The following is a 15,401-nucleotide window of genomic DNA, read 5'->3' on the forward strand; positions in this document are numbered from 1 at the left end:
CTTGAAATGTCCAGTGTTCTGTTTTTATGAAGTTTTATTAATTCTATCACAGCCCTTCTGGCAAAATTGATCAAGAGAAGAAATGGAAAAAAAGGAAAAGAGGCTAATTATGTCTCCTGTCATAGTTTGGGGTAAATTAAATGTATAGTATATTAAACATCAATTGTTGAGTCTGCAAAAAGTTTTAAAAAAACAGAAAGAACTCCTTAGCATTGCATGATCTTAGGCTACTATAGTTTGAAAAACTTGCATTACAGTAAATTAATCCTTACAGTATACCTGGTATGTCTATAATCCATGGGGTAAATATCTTTTGTAATGATAACAGCATACAGTATAAGTGTGTACTGAACTTGAAGCATTGTGCTTGTTGGCTCTTCTGCAATATTTACACTAAGATGTTAATGGATATAGTAGCAACCTCAACTGTCCAATCACAGAGTGCTTGTAAGCAGCTTCTAATAGCCAATCCTGACGTAGGAGGCGGGACTTGTCAGAATAGTTGGAAAAGCATCTTTGCAAGAAGATACATTGTTTTACAAAACTGAGTTCAAAAGGCGTACAAAATAACTTTTTGTGCGCTCAAAATATCATCTTGTGCGCGCAGAATTACATTGTTGCACTCCAAATATCAACTTGCACGCTCAAATTATCATCTTGTGTGCATGGAAAATGTTTGCACGCTCCAACTGCAATTTTGCGTGCGCAGAATTTTGGCACATATACAACTCCATTGTAGGGAAGCAGGGAGGAGGATAAGGATTGTAATTTCGGTTTAAGAAGATTAACTCGTACAGAAGAGTTCGCTCTCAAGATTAACTCGTACAGAAGAGTTCACGCCCCATTTGCAGACAGTCTCTCTCACACACAGTGATGTCAGTCCCTTTAATAATTGTTCAGTCATCGTTATCTTGATTTAAATCGCCTACTGATGACCCGATTGATTATGATTTCACGGCGAGTGATAAGCATTGCTGGACTGGCTTGGCCTGGATTATTGTTGAATTGGCACTGTGCATTTTATTGCTGAAACGCAATCTACAGCGACATGAGGACGCGTCCTACCGGCAACAAATCCAACGCAGACTGGATGGGGTCCCTGTGCCCTGCGCTAACATCAATGCCCCTGAAACACCTTGCGGTGCCCGGTGAGAGCGGTTTGGGCTGATTATTTTCTGTTTTATGATCCCCCCGTTTCCGCCACATTGAAGAAAACAAAATCGTGCTTTGGTAAGTTATAATTATGAGATACTGAATCATATTTATGAAATAAAGTCAGAATTTTGAGATAGAAAGTCATAATAATGAGATTAAAAGTCATAATTTTTAGATTTAAAGTCATATATATGGGATAAAAAGTCAAAAATATGAGAAAATGTCCAAATTAGGCATGTGCGATAAATCAAAATTATGAGATAAAAGGGTTACAACCATGAGAGAGAGAGTCATAATTATGAGATAAAAAGTCAACATGTATCTCATATTAATCTAATTATTTATATACAATTTTTATCTAATAATTATGGCTTTTAAAGGTGCACTCAGATTTTCTTTTTTTTTTTTTTTCATTAAAAAAAGTGAACTCCTAAAGACATGAATGGTACTTTAGCAATGTATGTGGGAAATCATGAGCATTCACATTAAAATGTAGACTCCAGTCATACCAGTAACCTAAAAGCTGTTTTATTCAACATGGAGAGGGTCCGCACATGGGGGCTGCCATGATAGAATCACATGACTAGCTGAATACTTCTTGCTTAATCTCAGTAACAGTCCTGTTATTTGATGCTTTCACTCATTGATTAAAGTAATCATGGCTGACTGTGAATACTAAATTTCTACTAGTTTTCAGTTTCAGATGCTTTGTAGAAATTTAGTATTCACAGTCAGCCATGATTACTTTAATCAATGAGTGAAAGCATCAAATAACAGGACACTTACTGAGATTAAGCAAGAAGTATTCAGCTAGTCATGTGATTCTATCATGGCAGCCTCCATGTGCGGACCCTCTCCATGTTGAATAAAACAGCTTTTATAAGGTTACGGATATGACTGGAGTCTTCATTTTAATGTGAGTGCTCATGATTTCCTACATACAGTACATTGCAAAATTACAATTCATGTTTTTAAGGGTTAAACGTTTTTTTTAATGAGGAAAAAAAATTACAGAGAGCACCTTTAATCTCCAAATAATCACTTACTATATACAAATTTTGACTTTATCTCAAGTATGACTTGTGAACTCTTAATTATTCACTTTTATCTCATAGTTATGACTTACTATATCATTATTTTGACTTGGCTCATAATTATGACTTTTTATATCTCATAATTATGATTTTCTGTCTCATAATTATGACTTATAATTGTGACTTTGTCATAAATAACTTTGAATCTAATAATTAGGACTTTTTATCTTGTAATTACTGCTTAGTATCTCACAATTATGACATATCAATGCACAATTTATTTTTTCAATGTAGCAGGTATGGGCTTTCATAGATCTTACAATATGAGTGTTGCTGAATGACTGATGAATGGCTTAAATTATTCTTTGAGCATGTGCTTCTCTGCCTTTTGACTTTCTCTGCTTAAATTTGAACAATAGTGTACCAAATATTAAAATTAGGTTATTTCCTGTTAATATTTTCTTTCAAATTAATAAGAGTAGTTCAATTTATATCACTCATGATTCTGAGATTCTTTTTCTGATCATTTGTTTTTATATGCTCTTAACAAAAGCACACGCGTGAACTGAGGCCGTCATCACTACTAACATATAAGAGCTATGTGTATCCATTAGCATGTGCATAATGGCACCAGATATAGCAGAAGAAATGTGAATTCAATGATCATCTTGAATTGAATGTTCAAGAGTCACATGTCACACTGTTCTCTAAAATTTGGTTGATTTAAAAATATAATCTGAAAAAACAAGTTGCACTACTATTATTTTTAAAACAGTCTCTTAATGCTGGACTCAACATTTATAATTAATCCACAAACAACATATTCTAAGCTGTTGTGGAGAGTAAGTGTCTCCATTTGCTTTGAAGAGATGTTAGATATCATAGTAACCAACTTGATGCTGCCTCTGTGTTTTAGGGTCTCATGATTCCTTCAGCTTCTGGGTGGATGAGCAAGCTCCAGTCGGTCCAGACCAGAAAGCATATGTCAAGCATCTGGCTGCAGTGTTTCGCTTCCTGGCCAAGAAGGTGATGAAGAAATGGTCCATGACCCAGAACCTCACCTTCAGGGAACAGCTTGAGGGCGGGATTCGCTATTTTGACCTGCGTGTGTCCTCCAAACCAGGCGAACCAGGGCACGAGGTATACTTTATCCATGGGCTGTTTGGGCACAAAGTACGTGATGGCCTTAATGACATTAACCATTTTCTAAACACACACAAAAAAGAGGTTGTCTTTCTTGACTTTAATCACCACTATGCAATGAGTGAGGAACATCATCACTACCTAATCAAAATGCTAAAGGAAGTGTTCTGCCACAAGCTCTGTAAGATCGACGAGGTGGAGGAAATCACCCTCAACTACCTGTGGGAGAACAGGTACCAGGTGAGCTCAAGATGTTATGTTGTCACATTAGGCCTCATCTTGATGGATGGACTCATCATGATAATACAATACAAGTACAACCACCCCATTATTTATACTATTATCAATGGAAACATGCAAATGCTTCACCCTTCCATAACATATGTTCTATATTTATGTAGCACATTTAAAAACAACAGAAGTTGACCAAAGTGCTTTTTTGGTAAAATTAATAACGGGTAAAAGGTATTAGAGAAGCATAAATACCAACACAAATCATACATCATACATTCAATTAGAATCACTCATCAGTACTATTGTCGTACCTCGGACTCAAAGGGCAAATTAAAAAGATGGAAATGCATAAAGTTTAACATTTTAAAATTTAATTTGACAAGAAGCAAAGCAGAATCTGATTGCAAATATATCAAACATTTTGATCTGTCATTGGCTTTTCAATGCCTACACAATAATATTAGATCAGATTAGCAGTATATGCTAGTACTGGAGCATACCTAGATGGTACAGTGAGTGAGATATAAACATAAAAAAACTATATAAATTCTTCTGTGAGAAATTTTGTTTACAGTTGATGCCCTTTAGATATCCTTTAGATGGAGGAAAAAGCACTAAAAGTAGTGACACTAAAAGTGGGTTGACAGTTTGACACTTTGAAACTGATTCACGACTGCATCAGAGCAAATAGGAAAGTCATACTGAAACTGACCTAGACTGACAGTTTGAAAAACAGCTGGAAAAATGGGTTAATAATGTTTTGTTTTTTTTTTTTGTTTTTTTTTTTCTGTCACTGATACAGAACAAACACTGGGTGTTTTACTCACTATATCAATTACAAAATTTCATACCCATGCAAAGCAATTTCTGGCTGTAGAAAGAACTGGCCAGCATAAAAAAAGCCTCATGCAAAGATGTTTAGGAGATTACTCGAAATCAGGAAGTCAGGAGTGTACAACTCTGAATTGTCAGAGTTAAAAATCACTTCAAAAAATCTGTGTAAACAATATATATATAGTATAAATATATTTTTTTGACTTTTATTTTACTGTAATACTAAACTTGAGTATAGGCTCAGAGTGTTATGCTACTGTCAAACTTGTCCCTGAATTAGGTCTGACAGCTCCTTTTTGTGTCTTGGGTGTGTTAAACCAGAGGTCAGCTATTCCTGTTGTGTACTGACCCTAATCTGGAGGATTAATGTCACACTCTGATGGAGATGGACAGGTTTACAAATGACCAAAACTGGACACCAGCAACTTTTGGCTCCAATGCATTAGTTACACTTAACAATTAGGTTCCATTCGTTAACATTAATTAATGTATTAGATATCATGAACAAACACTGAACAATATATATATATATATATATATATATATTTTTTTTTTACAGCATTTATTAATCTTAGTTTACATTTAGTTAATAAAAATAAAATTGTTCATTGTTAGTACATATCAAGGATTATTTCACCCAAAAATTCAGTCATTGTTTACTCACCCATGTGTTGTTATAACCCCATATGACTTTCTTTTTCTTAACACAAAGAGAGAAATTGTGAAAAAATGTTGTACTCAGTGATGTCATAAAATGGCAGTTTATGATGACCACCTCTTTAAGCTTCAAGAGAATGCAAAAGTATAACTCAGAAGTCTAAAAAATGATTCCATGAGACTCATAATTCTTATGAAATCATACAATAAAGTTTGGTGAGAAACAAACCGAAATCTAATACAGTTGTGCTCAAAAGTTTGCATACCCTGGCAGAAATTGTGAAATTTTGGCATTGATTTTGAAAATATGACTGATCATTATTTAAGGATAGTGATCATATGAAGCCGTTTATGATCACATAGTTTTTTGGCTCCTTTTTAAATCATAATGATAACAGAAATCACCCAAATGGCCCTGATCAAAAGTTTACATACTCTTGAATGTTTGGCCTTGTTACAGACACACAAGATGACACACACAGGTTTAAATGGCAATTAAAGGTTAATTTCCCACACCTGTGGCTTTTTAAATTGCAATTAGTGTCTTTGTATCAATAGTCAATGAGTTTGTTATCTCTCATGTGGATGCACTGAGCAGGCTAGATACTGAGCCATGGGGAGCAGAAAAGAACTGTCAAAAGACCTGTGTAACAAGGTAATGGAACTTTATAAAGATGGAAAAGGATATATCCAAAAGATATCCAAAGCCTTGAAAATGCCAGTCAATACTGTTCAATCACTTATTAAGAAGTGGAAAATTCAGGGAGCTCTTGATACCAAGCCAAGGTCAGGTAGACCAAGAAAGATTCAACCACATCTGCCAGAAGAATTGTTCAGGATACAAAGAAAAACCCACAGGTAACCTCAGGAGAAATACAGGCGGCTCTGGAAAAAGACGGTGTAGTTGTTTCAAGGAACACTTTTCAAAACGTTTCGAAATCGGTCAAAAATCTGAATATACAGTGGGGTGCAAGTTAGGCTTTTTATGAAGAGGCTGCACTACAGCATGTTTAAAGAGCCCATATTATGCTCATTTACAGGTTCATAATTGTATTTTGGGGGTCTACTAGAATAGGTTTACATGCTTTAATGTTCAAAAAACATTATTTTTCTCATACTGTACATTGCTGCAGCACCTCTTTGTCTGAAATGCTCTGTTTTAGCTCCTGTCTCTTTAAAGCCCCCCTTTCCAAAAAGTCCAGTCTGCTTTGATTGGTCATCTGGCCCAGTCTGTTGTGATTGGTCAACCGCTTAGAGCCTGTGTCAGAAATGTAACGCCCCTTACCATGAGTTCAGCTCTTGAGGCTTCCTGAGCAGCTGTAAACACTTAGGCGGGCATTATGCGAATGTGTTACATTATGACATAGCTATGTCACGGAAGTAATGGCTGGACTGGAAACCAGGCATTTCAGGCAGTTCAGGAGCAGTGTTTTCTGTGGGAGAGAGTAACTCCCTTTGGTGTGGACTTTGTGCTTTGTAACTTTGCAGACCTTTTACATGCACAAACAGCTATATTACACACTAAAGGAAAGGTAAAATCCCAAAAAGCATAATAGTGCCTCTTTAAAATATGCCGGAACGGGCCCAGTTACAAGACTACTGTTAATTATATTAAGGATACTTGGTCCGTGACAGTTTTTATCAATTATGTTCGAAAAAATCATTTTACTTAAACTGAATTCTGATAGATATGCAGAGAATCTCTTAAAATTAAAATAAGACACATGGAACTTATCTTTCTTCCACTTGCACTCAGCTCTCCTGCAAGCCTGTATGCAAGCACGGGTAACATCATTTAACCAGGGCTCAGATTTGGGTTTATCACACTTTACTTTTAACGGAGCAACAGAATTTTAAATAGTGAAACAAGATAAGTTAAACAAAGTGAGCAGATCCTCAGTACTCAAGTGAGAAAGGGGACTTTCAAGGGTGGTAGTGATAGAAGCATAAGTAAACGAAGTTGCAAAACGCTCAATAGTGGCATGGTTTATATTGCGAGCCAGGCAAGCAGGGGTATGTGGTTTAATTTTTTCAAAAGGGAATGAGGCACTAAAAATAACTGGCTTATGGTCAGAAAAAACTGCATCACATATTTCAGTAAGACATACAGACAGACCTAAAGATAAAATAAGGTCTAAAGTGTGCCCATGTATATGTGTAGGACATTTCACAGATTGAGCAAGATTAAAAGAATCAATAAGATTTAAAAATTATTTTGCCAAAGGGTTAGATGGGCAAAAGACATGAATTTTGAAGTCCCCTAGGATTAACAGTCTGTCATACTTAAGCATGATCCCTTCTAAAAAGTCAGAGAACTCCTGAATAAAGTCTTTACTGGATTTAGGTGGCCGATATACCAATACACACAATACAGAGTCCGACAAGACTGTCTGGTACAATTGTAGTTCAAAACTAGAAAAAACAGCTGCCGTTAAAGACCGACAGTGGAAACAGTTTCTAAAAATAGATGCAAGTCTACTGCCCCGACCTGAAGTCCTAGGGGAATTAAAAAAAAGTTACAATCCAGGAGGACGAGTTCAGAAAAAGGGTTTAAATCACCGGTGTTCACCCACATCTCAGTCACAAATAAAAAATCCAGTTGTCGAGAGGTGAACAAATAATTCAAAATCAATGTCTTATTTAAAAGTGATCTTGCATTCACCAGAGCCAGCCTGGTGACGATCGACCTGTCTTTTACCCGAGTGGCACGGCTCAGCGGGCGAAGGTTGCGTACTTCCACACCACCTCTGCGGAGGCCGGTGCTGCGAGAACTCAGTAAAGGAAACTGGAACAGTCAATAGAATCCACTGGTACGGCAATTCAAGAGAGCGTCAAGAGATGAAGCGGTCAAAGACCAGCTCTTCCTCTCTTCCTTAGAAGAAGAGGTGAGGATAAATTACCCAGGAAAACGCCAAACAGGACTTCAGCTTAATGGCCATTCCGCCTCGCTTTCCACATATTTTGCGACGTCTCCTCCGGGGAAGGACACAAGGTAACCGGCGAAGGCATGATGGAAGTGCAGCCTGAGCTGGGGGAAGATTGGTACATAGTCCTCCCGGCACACAAGTAAACAGCTCGTCAACATTATTTTTAATGATGAGGAGCGTTAGGTGGTCATAAACCAACAGAGCAGATATATTTTTAACGAAAAGAGACATGAAAAGAACACATACAAAAAGACCAGGTAGCAGACAGCTTGCCACACACACCGGCGCCATCACTGTTCAATCAATCCAACTTGAATATGATGAACTACTGTAGATATTTAGTGATGCTTGCGTGTGCAAAAGTTGCTGCTGCCCTGATGCTAAGGTGTTTTTAATATTTTCCAGTTCATTGCATTGTGGTTTCAACAGTGTTCTGAGTGATTTTAAGTGTGTTGCTAGGTGGTTTCTAGGATGTTTTTGGTGGTTGTGGTTGTTTACTGGCCCACGTCACAATCCCAACTCCCAGGTCTTTGATATTCTGGTCTCTAAATATGGCTTGGTTCCCTTTTTAAGTCTAAAAGTTTTTTTTTTTTTTTCACTTGTGTCATCCACCAAGTGAAAATCATACGTCTGATCGCTTAGAAAAGTGATGTTTTTTCCATTTGTTTCCATTTACTCTTACACTATTAGGCCTATGTTCCCACAACTTTCCAATAAAGGAAATAAATAGAAAGAGATGGATTAGTCAGAAAAGAGAAATATGCCAAATTTACTGTCACTCCCTCAGCAGCTATATTTGAAACCCCACTGTAGCAGTGTTGATGGATTTTTTTAATGCCAGGGCAATATAACACACAATATAACATATAATGATATAAATAAACATTAAATAAAAAAAATTGCTACATTTACCCTGCTAAATTAAGGCAGAAACACGTCAAAGGGTCCATAGTACAAACAATGTAGGACGAGTTATGTGATAAAGTTTAATACTTCAGATTCCTAACTATAATTATCATTGGCAGTGGTAGGAGCAATACTAATGGTGCATCCCAAACCACACACTTCTGCACAATTCTAAGCCTTTCTGTAGTGCAAGTAGTACGTTAACACTGAAAACAAAAAGAAGTGTACTACGAGTACCCCGATGATGCACTTCTTTAACTGTCAAAATGGGTTGTGGAATGTTGGACACTTTGTGCACTCTGCGCTCGCGGCTTGCCGTATGTAGCGGATGGGGCGGAGTTACCTGGCTGCGATGCTGGCCTGACAAAACAATTGTAAATAATGGTGAATGTAGCAACTAGTTAAACTTCTGTGAAGACAGTATCTTACAAATGTTAGTTGAATGCGTCACCATCACCCCTTGCTATGTGAATATATACATTGTATGAGATGCAAGTAATGAACTGCGGTTGGCTAACCTGCTAAATCTAGTGGCAACATACCATGTGCGTTTGGTACGTCACTTCCGTCAACTGTTAAACAGCGAATGCTTTTGTGTAGTAAAAAATGTTGTGTTCCATTTGGGATGATACTACACTTTGAAAATTCATATACACTATATGGCTGAATGTATAGTGTGTCATTTGGGACACAGCTTATTATTAATGTCCCTACTACTACCATTAATATTTAAGGCAGTTGCCACCATGATTTCAGTTTGGCTTTAGAACAAGGGCTCATTCATTCTCAAGTTTTTGTTTGTTTTCGCAGGTCCTAGTGTTCTACCATCATCCATCTGCTGAGGGCTGCAATCTGATGTGGCCTGGTAGTAAAATTCCTGCCCCCTGGGCCAATACCACAGACACCACCAAGCTTATCCAGTTTCTGGAAACCACTCTGGGTGAACGAGCCAAATATGGGAGCTTCCATGTATCTCAGGCCATTCTCACCCCACGTGTCAAGACCATCGCCAGTGGCTTGGTGCGTGGGCTGCGGAACTACCTGGTGGAGAAGTGAGTGGGTTGTTTTTTTTTTTTTCAGTTGGAATCTGTATTTGGTAACCTTCCTCTAAAAAAATGTTGGAAGTTGTCACAAATCATGATTTATAGATAAGATGCTAACGCTTTATGGCTGTGTCTGAAAACGGAAAAATGCTGTCCAAATCAAATGTTTGCATAACATCCTTTCTACTAAAATGCCTTCATTCATATCACTTTAGCGGGAGTATTGCCTCTAGTGTTTGTGTCAGAATAATTTTAAAATCATTCACTAGGTGGCAGGATGATGTGAGTTTAGGACAGCAGCTCTCATTCCTGGTCCCAGAGGCTCCTCAACACTGCACATGTGGGATATGGCAGTTTACAGGACCAGAAATGAGGAACGCTTGTTTAGGACACACGTAATCCATCACAGTGGTACCTTGTGAAACCCATCAGACTCTAATAGATGGTAGGGCTATAGCGGAAAAGAGATCACTTTACTGTCTCTCTCTTTGTCATATACTACCGGTCAAAAGTTTTGAAACACTTGACTGAAATGTTTCTCATGATCTTAAAAATCTTTTGATCTGAAGGCGTATGCTTAAATGTTTGAAATCAGTTTTGTAGACAAAAATATAATTGTGCCAACATATTAATTTATTTTGTTCACATTAAATTTTAAATGTAGCACATACAGATACTGGTCTGAACAGCCAACACTCCTAAACTGACCCGCATGCATGCAACATTCCGTGAGCAGGCGTATAACAAACTCTGGAATGTTCATAATTATAATTTGTATAATAAATTCAATTGCAATTTTTGCATATAAAAAATGTTTTTTTTTTTAAGCAGATAGGACACATGTTGCCTATATTTCTAATAATATGTCAGCAAGTGATGGAGAAAGACTGTCTTGATGGATAAAGTATTTTTAAATAAAATAATTTGCCTTCGTATGGTGCAATTTAATTATCATTGAAGCTCGAGTGTAATATTACTTAAGAGTGAAACACACCATAAAATCACAGGACAGCAGGAAAAGCGGCATTATACTATATAAATAAAAAAAGTTATTTATAATTATTTCAGATTTATATTGACTTGCTTGCATTTGCATTTTGATACTGTGTGAGGAATAAAGAAACAGAGTAGCACAAGCCTAAATCCTAAAGCTTTCTGTTTATTTCCAGGTTTAAATAAATAAATAAAAATAAAAAAATTATGCAAGATTGCCAATGTGGTCTCAGACTATTTGGTAGAAGAGCTAAGGATTTCTGAGACATAGTAGTACATGCAGTACACTGAGCAAATCTAACCAACAAAGAATTATGGAGCCTTGTGCTGTGTCTTAGCGGACATCCTAGTGAGACCGCCATCTCAGAGGAAGCAGTTAAATTCTGCTTAAGTGTGGAAGTGGGATTGTTTATTATTCCAGGCAAAACATAGTCAAAACGTCCCATTTCCTGGTTTTGTCCGGGCCACTGTTATAGATGACTGTGGGTCTAGGGAAGTTTATTTCTAGTTAACACTGACTTGACTGACCTCAAATAGAACACAGTTTAAAAACTTTAAGCTCCCTATAGACGTGAGGTTCTCATCTGAAGTGGGGGTGTTATTAGACAGAAGAAATTGAGTTGGATTGGGACACATTGCAGGCCGGATTTGAACCTACATCACCCGCATGAGCACTATGTGCTGTACTAACAACATCGCCATGGGTCCAACATGCCTATATACATTGTCAGTAAATTATGCTTCTGTCATTTTTGTCACAGGAACCTTCCAACTATAATGTCTTGGGTGGAGGCGCAAAAGCCAGGCGTGAATGGTGTCAATATTATTACTTCAGATTTCGTAGAACTTGTGGACTTTGCAAACACTGTCATTAGGCTAAATAACCTCCTCCTTAAAGATCGGTCAGGCACATGACCTTTGCAGTGACTTCCAACACACCAGTCCTAATGGATTACTGAAGACTGAAGGCATGAGCATGAAGACCAAGAATAACAAGGTGGTCATAATGGAATCATGTGATTATCAAGACAAATACCTATGACATATCAGGTGACAGATATTGTTGGCCAAATGAGCTCTAAACATGCTATTTGTTTAATCAGTCATGTTTCACTCAAACTTTAAGTGCCATCAGTCTGAAACTAACGTGCTGCTAATATCATTGGAAATCTAAAGACAACAACAGCTATCCTTTAAATCTGTTGGAGAAACGGTAACCCTAGTCTGAAAGTATGTGTGCTTGTGTAATTGTTTATAGCTATTTATTATGTTAGCATTAGCACATATTTTAATAAACATTAAAAGTTTATTTTATCAAATAGAAAATGTCTTTTGGTTACCACCATATAGCCATGTTCTCAGCCCAAGAACAAAAAGGTCACCAAGTGTTATTTTGCAGAGTTCAGTTTTGCAAGATACAATTTTAAATGTGTGTTTTGAAGGCCTGGAAAAGTCATGGAAATTAATAAAATTTTAAATCATGAAAATAATTTCTATAGTTCAATTCTATTCTAGCTAGATTTTGCCCGTGTGGAGTAAAACTTGCTTGCGGGCCAAAGTGATGTTCGATTTGTAAGTGTATTTTTCTTTTCAGTGAATTTGTTTCACAAATCATTCTAAATGATTCATTAGCAAATCTGTCTGAAGGATGATATTTAAAAATAATGATCAAGGTCATAGAAAAGTCATGAAATGTCATTGGTTAGAAAGGGTAGGAACCCTTGTTGTGTCACTTGCCCTTATTTTGTATGATCTCTGCACTGTGAGTGGTTTAACAATGGCTCATGTGACTACCTCATGTGACCCACAGTTTCTGGTCTTTGTTTGTGTTTTCCTTAGATGGAAGATGTCGGCCACTTTGATGGAGCCCCTTTTTTTGACAACCACTGCAATAAAACAATAAACAGTTCCTGTATTTTGAGTGACCTCTATTTCCTTAAATTTGGCTGGTATGACCAGCCTTTGCTAGTATATGCATTATGAAAAAACAGTAATAGTATAATGGAATATTTTATGCAGGCATCAAGATAATAACTAATATAGTTTATATGATATAATTGGCCCTTAAATTAAATGCTGCAATTGTCATTTAAAATAGAATATTGAAATACTATTAAAAAAAAAATGGTATCCTTTATTATCAACTCATTTTATAGCTCAGTACTGGAAAAATGCCCTTACGACTATTTAGCATAAACAAAAAAAATGTGACAATCAAGGGTCTTGCATAGTGCTAAATGGATAATCCACACCTGCAATTCCAAGTGACCGTGTCCACATTCTAGTGACTTGTTTTCTGTGTTCTGTGGGATGGGAAAGCCATCAGATAATGATCAAGACCATGTGAATGAATCTACACGGAGCATTTGAATCAAATCGAGGAATAATTATGTACACAAAGCATGGAGGTATGTAGGAAGAGAGAAAGACAGAAGCAAGAGATCTAATCAGTACAGCTGCTCTCTCTCCCCCTCTTTTGCTTTAAATTAGCTGTTTTCTTTTCAGTTTTTTCAGTTTGATCTTCATGAATTTCAAGTCAGAAGTGCAGTTCATTTCAATATTAGCGCCAGGGCATGTCAAGCTGATATATGACTGATAGAGTGAGACCTATAGCCCTAAACATTTCTGCCAAAAATGTTAGGGGCTTAAAGGAGTCTTCGACCAATCTTTGACACATTTTTGGTCATGAGACATAATGAGAACCAATGAGGTTAGATGCTTGTAACAAAGGTAATGGTTGGGAAAGGAGGAGGCAGGAACCGGCTGAACAGTCAAAATAATATTTAATAAGAACTTAGACACACAGAACACAAACGCATACATGGCAGCTGCATGTTGCTCTCTCGAACTGCCGCGTTCCGCTGCATTTACCCCTCTCCTCGGCTGATTAGCCCAATTGGGGGCCGGGCGTGCATAGTCACGGCCCGGCCCCACCGTCCTCCTCGTCACAATGCTATTGATGTAGCCGCCATTTTTTAATTAAGCACCTTATTAATGATTTGATTTAAAAGGATATTTCAACCAAAAATGAAAATTCTCTCATCATTTACTCACCCTCATGCCATCCCAGATGTGTGTGACTTACTTTGTGTTCAGCAGAAGAAAGTATTTAGAAGAATTTCTCAGCTCTGTTGGTCCGTACAATGCAAGTGAATGGGGACCAAAATTTTGAAGCTCCAAAAAGCACATAAAGGGAGCATAAAAGTAATCCATAAGACTCCAGTGGTTAAATCCATGTCTTCAGAAGCGATATGATAGGTATGGGTGAGAAACAGATAAATATTTAAGTCATTTTTTACTCTAAATTCTCCTCCCTGCCCAGTAGGTGGTGATATGCACGAAGACAAATTGCCAAAAAGAAAAGAAGAAGAATGTTAAAGTGAAGATTGATCTTAATTTCACGCTGCCTTTATATGCTTTCTGGACCTTCAAAATTTTGGTACCAATTCACTTGCATTGAGTGGACCTACAGAGCTGAGATATTCTTCTAAAAAAAGTTGGTTTTGTTCAGCAGAAGAAAGAAAGTCATACACACATGGGATGGCATGAGGGTGAGTAAATTATGAGATTTTACATTTTTGGATGAACTGTCCTTTTAAGAGTGAATGACAAATTAGATCAAAAAGCGATCGTATTGCTTCAGAAAACTTGGAATAAAGTGCATGAATCGTATCATTTACTTTTATTGTGGTCTGTGGAGACTTTTTTTAAATTCACCTTTTGTGTTCAAATGGCAGAAAGTCATACAAGTTTGGAGTGACATTTGGTTGAGTAAATAATGACAGACTTGTTATTTTTGGGTGAAATATCCCTTTAAGGCATATAGACAGATGGCCTTGCTTTTAAGTTATACTGTTCTTTGTTCTTTCCATGAAAGTGGACGACTAGAATGTGCACCAGTGGTCTTTTAAAGACTTGGCAACAAAATACCTTCACTTCATCTTCTTTTTCACATCCCTCATCTCTCCCTTTTACCCTCCCACCCTTTCTTCGTTGTGCGTGCAGCCAATGGGATCCAGATCATGAAAGAATGTCAGGAGTTGTTTTTTCATGTTGGCAGCAATGCAGTAACTTAAATAAAGAAGCACTAACTGCAGTGTAATTACACGCCACTGTGGCCTTGTGGGCACGGACTGCTACAGTGGACATCCTCCAATGTTTTTTCAATGCACTGAGCTTCTGCCTCTCTCTTTGAGGATCCTGCTGGTTTCTTCTGGTCTCCAATGAGAAAATAGGCTGTAAGGGCGGCACTACCCGCTCCAGTGGCACTGACCATCTGTGAGTTGGCCAAAGGTCATCCAGCTCTCCATTCCCTCTATTTTTCCAGCTCATCTGGGGGTCAGGAAAGGGTAATTATGTATTTCTGATGAAGTTCTTTGGCAAACAGATACACATGAAGCAGGTGATCCCAGACTGCTAGGCAGGATGCCAATCATGTGTGTGTGATCTGATGTGTTAACCCAGATGGACTTGAT

The 15,401-nt window shown here is 37.4% G+C and overlaps 1 protein-coding gene across 1 annotated transcript; it reads left to right on the forward strand.

Annotated features, from left to right (window-relative positions):
* Positions 1 to 843: 843 nt before the first annotated feature.
* Positions 844 to 12,827, forward strand: plcxd2 (phosphatidylinositol-specific phospholipase C, X domain containing 2). The gene is made up of 4 exons (XM_051681918.1): positions 844 to 1,148; positions 3,106 to 3,572; positions 9,701 to 9,942; positions 11,688 to 12,827. The coding sequence occupies exons 1-4, from the start codon at positions 1,049 to 1,051 to the stop codon at positions 11,839 to 11,841; spliced, it is 963 nt and encodes a 320-aa protein (XP_051537878.1). The 5' UTR covers positions 844 to 1,048; the 3' UTR covers positions 11,842 to 12,827.
* The last annotated feature ends 2,574 nt before the right edge of the window (positions 12,828 to 15,401 follow it).

Source organism: Myxocyprinus asiaticus, chromosome 41, assembly GCF_019703515.2.
Source record: "Myxocyprinus asiaticus isolate MX2 ecotype Aquarium Trade chromosome 41, UBuf_Myxa_2, whole genome shotgun sequence".
NCBI classification, from domain to species: domain Eukaryota; kingdom Metazoa; phylum Chordata; class Actinopteri; order Cypriniformes; family Catostomidae; genus Myxocyprinus; species Myxocyprinus asiaticus.